The sequence below is a fragment of the Rhincodon typus genome, unplaced genomic scaffold, assembly GCF_021869965.1.
Source record: "Rhincodon typus isolate 14 unplaced genomic scaffold, sRhiTyp1.1 hic_rhity00003096, whole genome shotgun sequence".
NCBI classification, from domain to species: Eukaryota; Metazoa; Chordata; class Chondrichthyes; order Orectolobiformes; family Rhincodontidae; genus Rhincodon; species Rhincodon typus.
In genome coordinates this window covers 1-9,592 of record NW_025968734.1, presented here as the reverse complement: position 1 = coordinate 9,592, position 9,592 = coordinate 1, and the positions used below count along the sequence as shown (strand labels likewise).

The 9,592-nt window shown below is 41.0% G+C and overlaps 1 protein-coding gene across 1 annotated transcript in view; it reads right to left on the bottom strand.

The window, feature by feature from the left end:
* LOC109922695 (checkpoint with forkhead and ring finger domains, E3 ubiquitin protein ligase) overlaps positions 1 to 7,723 on the bottom strand; it is a gene marked incomplete at its 5' end in the record, with an annotated part of 19,161 nt that extends 11,438 nt beyond the window's left edge. Inside the window, 4 exons of the mRNA XM_048593555.1 lie at positions 1,036 to 1,192; positions 1,782 to 2,237; positions 3,601 to 3,660; positions 7,614 to 7,723. Of these exons, the coding sequence (XP_048449512.1) occupies positions 1,036 to 1,192; positions 1,782 to 2,237; positions 3,601 to 3,660; positions 7,614 to 7,723 (783 nt within the window). The remainder of the gene's footprint in view (positions 1 to 1,035; positions 1,193 to 1,781; positions 2,238 to 3,600; positions 3,661 to 7,613) is intronic.
* Positions 7,724 to 9,592: the final 1,869 nt, after the last annotated feature.

The window sequence follows — 9,592 nt, the reverse complement described above, 5'->3', positions numbered from 1 at the left end:
CCCACCCCCTTGACCTGTCCGTCCTCCCTGGACTGACCTATCCCCCTCCTTAACTCCCCACCTACACTCACCTTTACTGGCTCCATCCCCGCCTCTTCAACCTGTTTGTTTCCTCTCCACCTATCCTCTCCTCTGTCCATCTTCTATCCGCCTCCCACTCTCTCCCTATTTATTTCAGAACCCCCTTCCCCTCCCCCATTTCTGATGAAGGGTCTAGGCCCAAAACATCAGCCTTTCTGCTCGGCCTGCTGGGTTCATCCAGCTCTGCACCTTGTTGTCTCCTACTAAAACAAACTCTGTTTCAACTGGCATTCTTGATAAACCAGCAGTTATACATCTCTATACCTATTATTGTATTATCACTACCTCCACAATGTCAGAGTAGTCAGTTAAGATTGTGAGCGAGATGCCTCTCTACTGGTAAGTTTTATTTGAGGGAAAGTTGCAATATTGTTTAAGTGAATTATGTTGTAAATAAAGTATGACAGTGATGTGCATACCTCCTTTAGTATGTTTCTATTACTTAGTGTGTGTTTTGCCATCAATTATGTGGACCGCTTGATCAACAGCATGGCGGCTCAGTGGTGAGCACTGCTGCCACACAGCACCAGGGACCCAAGTCGCCCGAGGCAGGAATCGAACCATCTGTGTGAAGTTTGCACATTCTCCCTGTGTCGGTGTGGGTTTTCTCAGGGTGCTCCAGTTTCCTCCCACAGTTGAAACATGTGCAGGTTAGGTGGATTGGCCATACTAAATTGCCCTTAGTGCCCAGGGACATGCTGGCTAGGGGGATTAGCCATGAGAAATGCAGGGTTACAGGGTGGGGGGTGGGTCTGTGTGGGAGACTGGTGGGCCAAATGGCCTGCTTCTACACAGCAGGGATTCAATGAACCAGAATATTTGATCAACCAGTACACATCTGGTCCCGTAGGTACCTGTTAATAAAACATTTGCTTAATTTCAAAGCAATCAAGTGTCGATAACTTAGCTCGTTCCATATAGAAGACGGTGTAAAGCGTTCATATCTTAATGTACCTGACACAATCATGCAACAAGTCTTGACAGATGATACAGGTGAGTGTTTCCTCCATTTTATCTGGCTGCTTTCCTTCGGGGGTCACTTGATCCTCATTTGTAATGTTTGAACTTTGACCCTCATTGAGTAGCAATGGATCTGGAACTCTGCAAGTCTCTATCAAAATATATCATATTGAAAGAAAAGTGTTTTATAGCAGATAAAAACTTAAAATCGCACAAACAAAAACAGAAACTAATCTTTGAACTTAAAAAGTAAGTAAATGCTGGAAATGAATAATAGATATATTGCCATAGGAATAGTAAAAGGTCCAGCACAGGCACTATCAACCAAAAGGCCTTCTGCTGTGTATGATTCTATATTAGTGCACAAACTACGGGGTGCACAAAAATTGAAAAATGATTAGAACTGAAACTGGTGCACCCATCATGTCTTTCTTCCAAGACTTTAATGTAGGACAATTCCTTATCCACCCCCTCTTCGGGTAGGCTGTGCTGCTCTGGACACAGGTACCACAATTTTCATTAATATCCATGATATGTGGCATATTAGGAAAGTAACTGGAAGTTGAAACGCTGTCTAAAATTTCCTTTTTTGCTCAGACAAAGGCCTGGATAGATCTATGGAATGGGGAAAAGCTGTCTTAAAGACTGTTTGGGGTCACGTCGTGTCATGTGGCTATATTAGTCAACTCAGGAAATAAAATCCAAATCCTAACAATCAAAGTTGCAAAATAAATACTTGCCCATTTTGTGTTTCTTTTTGGTTGGTTCCAGGTCTTCTTCTTTTTCCAAAGCACCTGGATCAGATGACTTTGGGGCTTCAGGTCCTGATGTGCTTTCCATATTCACTTGAATCCTTGAAGGTGATAAAGCAGGATTAGGCAGCTTTGAACATGAAGTCCAAAACGTTGGTAAACAATTAGGTCCATGTGCAAACATTGAAGATCTAGCAGTAGTGGGCACAGGTCCTGTTGAGGAAGTGCATGGCTCCACAATGGAAGCAATAGGCTGATCAGTGTCGGAGTTTGCTCCAGAGGTACAGAATGGATCGTAGTAAGATGTGCATGGCTGTGGTTCCTCTCGGGAAGGGTGTTCAACTTGTTTTGAACAAAGTGGGGGAATGACTGCTGCTTGGTCGTTGTTGCTGCCCAAGCTTGAGGTTTCTTTAATAACCTGCTCAACCATACTGCAAGAGGATCCTGTACACAAAAATTATTTGTAAGTACATGGTAATCCATTTTCAGACTGACATTAAGTCAATTCATCCCTCATTAAAAAGCCTTCTCGTTTATGGAGTACTAACTACATGTAACTTTACAAACTGTGAAGATATATAAACAAAATAGAGGAGAAATCCCAGAATGTTACAGCACAGAAAGCAGCCATCACCTCTGTACTTGCCCTCTGAAAGAGTTGATCAACAGACTAACTCAGCCAATTTCCCGTACTTTTAATTTCTCAATTTTTCAAATATTTATCCACTTTCCCTCGATTCTGATCAACGACGTGCCAACTTTCTTGACAGGTTTCTGCAACCTTTTAGGAAAATAAAATTCCATGCCTTTTCCATAACAGATCTATACAGAAATTTTTTTAAAAATAGGTCTCATGCAAAAGGATCTGAGAAAATGGGTCTTGACTATAGACCTGCAACAATATTTTAGATGCCTTCTTCTCCATCAGGTGCTTGATCCTGTTCCAGCTTACCTGTTTACTGAGCTCAGGCTCTGAAGAAAGCCTACACTGAGACCTCAGCCTCTACAAGAACAAAAACCTGCAGCCTGACACTCATCAAAAATGGCACTCCTTAAGTAAGGCAAAAGAAAAAAAGAGAAAGAGGGGGACGGAGAGATCCAGCACATACTACTCAGCCACTTACTGCTGTTGGAGAGTAGTGTCCAAAGCAGCTAATCTGATGGGAAAATTTGCAGAAAGGGAAGAAAACCTAAAACTGACCTGGATTTCTGGCATATGAGGCAAAGTAATCAATTGGTGCCTCTGTGCGCCTCAGTCTCTGTGCACGGATGCTGGTGGACCACAGAAAAGCTTTGGAATTCTGTCTGAAGTCCAAAATGCCCCTCCCTGTCTTTACAAATTTCCATGATTTTTCAATTACTTGAACTTTTTTGAAATTTCCATTACTTGTCAAGTTTTCCATGACCCTTGAACCTTGTTGGGGCTTAAGTAGTCACAAATCTGTGTTATTTGGTGAACATTTTATGTATATGCCTTTCAGTTGCCAAGTGAAATAGACTTTTCCAATTTACTTCTAACAAACTCAATTCTAAACATTTAACTGACTTGTAATGTAAATACCTCCAGTTTCTCAAGTTGAGCTAATGTTAAGCAACACTGCAATATATCTTGTAACCCTTACAGCATAGTAACAGACCATTTGACCAAACTATTCTATGCTGGTGTTTGTTCTCCATATGAGCCTTCTCCGACCCTATTTCATTCATATGAAGGAAAATGTTTAATTCCATAATAGGTTATTACAACTAAAGAAAATTCACATCTCTTATCCTATTTCCATTAAAATCTAAAACAATTCTTAATTACCCGTTGATTCTTCCATGTTTTCCTCTTCGGAGTTCAGTGCTTTGTACAAATAGGCAACATCTAGAAAGTAAATTAAGAGAGAAGGAGATGGAAAAGGCTAGTTTTTTTTTTTGCTTAAGATTAACACACCACCCCTAGCCAAAAGATACAGTGCAAGAACATTGAACTGTAAAACATCCTTTGAGTTGACTGGTGGCTCTTTGATGGTGCAGGGCCACTGAATGGATAGGTATTCAAATACTTCATTTACAATAACTTTCTACAAGAAAGTATATGGCATATGCACTGCAAGTGTCAAAGCCAAACTCAGCTACAAATCTTCCCTGAAATTTTGGCTCACATAAAGGAGCTATTTGAACCCAACATTGACTGGCATCTTAGAAGAAAATGTAATGTTTTGGGCTGCTTACCCAACACAATTAAATTTTACAAATACAAATCAGTCTTTCCTCAATGGCCACAAACTAATAATGCTTAGCAATCAGTGTCACTGTCAATAGTAAGATGTATTTCTTGTAATTTACAAGAAGATTAGCTAAACTATGCAGTTAGGGAAGGGCCAAAAAGTGAACATGTTCCAATATTGATTTTCTCAGGGGCCTCAGGAAATGCCAGCAGAGTTAAACAGACTTTTTGCATCAGTCACTACCTTTGAAGATACTTTGAACATCTCAATGCCAAATAATTTTGGGAAGGGATTAAGTACCATAACTAGAGAAGCAGTATTAGGCAAACTAATGGGGCTGAAAGCAGATAAAGTCTCCTGGCCCTGATGGCTTGCATTCTAGGAACATAAAAGAGGTAGCTACAGAAATAGTGGGTGCATTGAATGTAGTTTTCCAAAAAAATTCTTCGATTCTGGAGAAGTACCAGAGGATTGGAAAACTGCAAAATGTGACATCCCCATTCAAAAAGGGAATGGGGTGGGTGGGAACAAACAGGATGACTGGCCTAGCATCGATCATTGGAAAAATATTGGAATAATTAAGGAGGGATTAGCAGAACATTGAGAAAATCATAATCTAATCAAGCAGAGTCAGCATGGCTTCATGAAAGAGAAATATGATCTGACTTATTTATCAGAGTTTTGCAAGGAAATCTCAACCAGAATGGATAGAGGGGCAACCAGATGTGTTGTATTCAGACACCCAGGTGTTTGACAAGGTACTTCACAAAAGGTCAAATCAAAAGACAAAAGACCCCAGTGCTTTTTTTTCAGGTTGGCAACCTCTAACTAGGAGGGTATTCCATGGGGTTCACTGTTTGGACTGCCACTATTTACAATATATATTAATGACTTGGAGAAAGCAGTGAATGTACTACAGCCAAATTTGTGGATGACAAAAACAGATGGAAAGGCAGGATGCGAGAGGAATACAAGCAATTTACAGAGATATTGATAGGTTAAATAAATGGGCAAAATGTTGGTAAGTGAAGTATAATGTGGAAAAATGTGAAGCTGTTTATTTTGGATAAAAACAATAGAACAGGATTATTTAAAAATGGAGAAAAACTGCAGAAAGCTTTGACAGAAAGGGACTTAGGGAAACTTGTGCATGTAGCACAGAAAGCTAGTCCACAGGTGCAGCAGGTAATCAGGAAGGCTAATAGCAGTTAGGCATTTAGGACGGCAAATGAACGTTAGCATTCATTTTGGAGAGAGCTAGAATACAAGAGCAGATATGTACTGCTGAGGCTGTATAAGGCTCTGGTCAGATTACAATCAGAATTTAGTGGGCAGTTTTGGGCCCGTATTCAAGGAGCGATGTCTTGGCCTTAGAGGGAGTCCAGAGGAGGTTTACAAAAATGATCCTGGGGATGAAAGGCTCATCATGCGAGGAGTGAAGACTCTAGAGCTGTACTTGATGGAACTTAGAAGGATGAGGAGGGGATCTGACCGAAATTTACAGAATTCTGAGGGCCTGGATAGAGTGGACATAGAGATGATGTTTACGCTCATAGCACAGGCTAGAATCTGAGGGCACAGCTTCAGAGCGAGGGATGACTTTTTAGGAACAAAAACAGAAATTGCTGGAAAAGCTCAGCAGGTCTGGCAGTATCTGTGGAGAGAAGTCAAAGTTAACTTTTCACGTCAAATGACTCTGCCTAGAACTTTTTAGCATTGACGGGAGGAGGAATTTCTTCAGAGGATGGTTAATCAGTGGAACTCATTGCCTCAGAGGGCTATGGAGACAAATCATTGAAGGTATTTAAAACAGTGACAAATAGATTCTTGATTGGTAAGAGGATCAAGGATTACAAGGGGAAACAGGATAATGGGATTGACAAACATATCAGCCATGACTGCATGGCAGAGCAGACTCAATAGGTCAAATGGCCTAATTATGCTCCTATATCTTATGGTCTATAGTCTTACTTCAATCCCTTGAAATAAGGGCCAGAATTGTATCAAGGAAAGGAAAGTCTTACTGCAAACATACAAGATGCTGGTCAGACAGTTTTAGTCCCCTGATTTCAAGAAGAGATTTTATTTCATTGGAGGCAGTTCGGAGAAGGTTCACTAGGATGACCCCTGATCTGGAGGGATTGTCTTATGAACAAAGATTAAGGAGTTTGGGGCTCTACTCATTGGAATTTAGAAGAATGAGAGTGGCCTCATTGAAACGTATAGGATTATTAAAGGGCTTGACAGGATCAGAAGACAGTCTCGGAACAAAAGGGTTGCCAATTTAAGACTGTGACGGGCAGATTCTCTCAAAAGGTTGAGTCTTTGGATCTCTTTGCTACAGACAGCTGTAGTGACAGAGTTCTTGTGTATATTTAAACAGATGGATAGATTCTTGATCCATAGGGGATTCAAGGGTTATGGGGAAAGGGCAGGAAAACAGGCATGAGGATTGTTGGATCAGCCCATGTTCTTACGGAATACTACAACAGGCTCAGGGGGCCAAATGGCCTACTCCCGTTTACTTTTCTTATGGTTTTAAAATGTAGCACAAAAAGTCACAAACTAAATTCAAACTTCGTCAAAGAGGTTGGTTTGAATAAGTTTAAAGGATAAAAGCAAGGAAGATAATTGTTAAATTTTAAAGAGGAAATTCCAGGGTTTAGGGCACAGGTAACTAAAAAAAGCACGGTCACCAGTGGTGAAGTAAATAAAATTGGAATGTACAGAGGACAGAATTTGCAGAATTCCGATAGCTCAAATAATTGTGGAGTTGTTGATGATTAGAGACTGGGAAGGATGAAGTCAGGGAAGGATTTGTAAGCAAGGCTGAGAATACTAAAATCAAGACTTTGCTTGACCAAGAGTCAGGGTTAGGTAGTGCTCCGTCAAAGCTGCAGAAGTTCCAATGTCCACGCATACTGATTGGCATCAGCCTGTGATCTCAGCACTGACTTCTGGTTCTAGATGTCACGCAGCTGGGAAGAAAATTAGAGGGAACACTGGTGACTGGTCAGAGGGACTTGGCGAGAGTTAGGGCATGGGAAACAGTGTTTTGGATGACTTCCAAGTTTAAACGAACAGAATTTAGTAGACTGGCCAGGATTGCAATGGAATAGTCATGTCTCAAGGAATAAAAAGCTTGATTCAGGGTTTCAGCAGCAGATGAGTGAGACCAAGTGGGCTAATGTTAGAGGTAAAAATAAGTGAGCTTAGTGAAGGCGTATGAATATAGTCAGTAGCTCATCTCAGAGTCAAATATGCCACTAATGTTGCAAACTGTCTGATTTTGTCTCAGGGACAGGTGTGAAAATCAGAAGGGGGCTTGAAGCAGGGATCAAAAAACAAAGGTATCAGTTTTCCAATATGGGAAGTTTAATTTTAACAGGAAAATTTTGCTAATTCAGTACCAGCTATCAAATAAGCTGTCTGATATCTTAGCAACAAATCTTACTTAGCAGAGTATAATAACAAACCAAAAGTAACAGCCAATTACGAAGCAGGTTTCTGACTGAGGCTGCTTCACAGGCTGCAACCCAATCACATTTAAACAAACTGGAAATGGGATAATTCAAACTATGGGCAATACATCTAATATTATCCTTACTCTGATCTGGCTCATTCTTTCTGTAGACAACGTAAATGGCATCGCCATTTTGCAACGGATAGGTCTGTTTCTTCACTACTTTAGATTTGTTGATGACCGTTCCATTGGTGCTGAAAACAAGAACACAAGTTAGGTTGTCTTCAGCCTTCTTGGTAAAGTAGTCATAATCAAACCTACACTCACATCAGATTATCAAAGCCCATGGCTTTCACCATCATTTGGAAATTGTGCCAAGCTCAACTTTAAAACACTTCATTTCTTTTAAATGTTACAATGAATAAGTTCACATTCTGGTGATTTTCTCCCCACCAATTCTAATAGCCTAAGTCAAACACAAAGTATAACAAGGTGTCACTATTGTTAGCTTGTGTTCAGCACCAATGTGCTTGTTAGGCCACAACAGTGGTGCTCGCACCTAACCTGCATAGGACAGTGATGTGGTTTCACAGCCAAAAACCTCCAAGCTCAGGAAGATATAAGCACCTCAGAAATGCTGCACTGTGTGACTAGAGAATAAGTGCAACTTTCAATTAGGAATATTAGGGTTTAGGAATATACCATTTGACCCTTCTAGCCTGTCCCCCATCCAATGGGATCACAGTTAATCTGGTTGTGGTGTCAGCTCCGCTTTCCAGTCTCCCTACTACATTAACTTCAACTCCCTTGTCTATCCAGAATCAGAATAGCTCTACTTTGAGAAAACTTAATGCCCCAGCCTCCGTTGATTACTGGGGAAGAGAATTCTACAAATTAACAACACTCAAAGAAGAAATTTCATTTCCGTTTAAGAATGAAAGGTCTCACTCTTAAGGCAGCGCACCCTTGTTCCTGTCTCCCCCACAAGAGGAAATATCTTCGAGTCTCCACACCATGAAGTCCCGAAAACCTTCTATGCTTCAAATGGGTCACCTCTCATTTTCCCAGACTCCAGTGGGTATAGGTCCCCTTATCTTCCTAAGGTAAACTGTTCAGGAATAGGTCCAGCAAATCTTCTCTGAACTGCCTCTAAAGTAATTATTACCTTTTTTGAAAATGAACTGGATACAGCACTGCAGATATGGTTTAACCAAAGCTGCAGTAAAATTTCCCTACTTTTATATTCTATTACCCTTGTCACAAATACCATTTGCCTTCCTAATCACTTGCTGGACCAACATACTAACATTTCATAATTCACACAAAGGGACACACAGAGAACTCTTTACCTTAGATTTGCAATCTCTCTCCATTCAAATAGCATATTGCATTCTATTGTACTTACCCGAAAGTGGATATTAACTACCTACATTATAACCCAAATGTCAAACTTTTGCTCACTTCAACCTGTCTATATCCCTTTGCATGCTCCTTGCACATTGGATGACTTACTTTCCTACTTTGTAATTTAATTTTGTGGGACGTGGGCATCGCTGAGCATCTTTTGCCCATGAGAAGGTGGTGGTGAGCTGCTTTCTTGAACCGGTGCAGTCCACCTGCTGTGGGTTGACCCACAATGCCATTATGGAGGGAATTCCAGGATTTTGACACAGTGACAGTGAAGGAACTGCAATATATTTCCAAATAAAGATGGAATGTGACTTGGAAGAGGAACTTTCAGGTGGCAGTATTCCCATACATCTGCTGCGTTTGTGGGTTTGGAAGGTGCTGTGTGAGGATCTTTCGTGAATTTATGCAGGGCATTGTGTAGGTAGTACACACTGCTGCTACTGAGCATCGATGGTGGGTTAGGTGCATGCAGCGCCAATCAAGTGGGCTGCTTTGTCCTGAATGGTGTTGAGCTTCTTGAGTGTTGTTGGGGCTGCACTCATTCAGGCAAGTGGGGAGTATTCCATTATACTCCAGACTTGTGCCTTGTAAATGGTGGACAGGCTCTGGGGAATCAGGTGGTGAGTTACTTGCCACAGTATTCCTAGCTTCTGCCCTGCCCTTGTAGCCACTGCATTTATGTGGTGAGTCCAGTTGAGTTTCTGATCAATGAT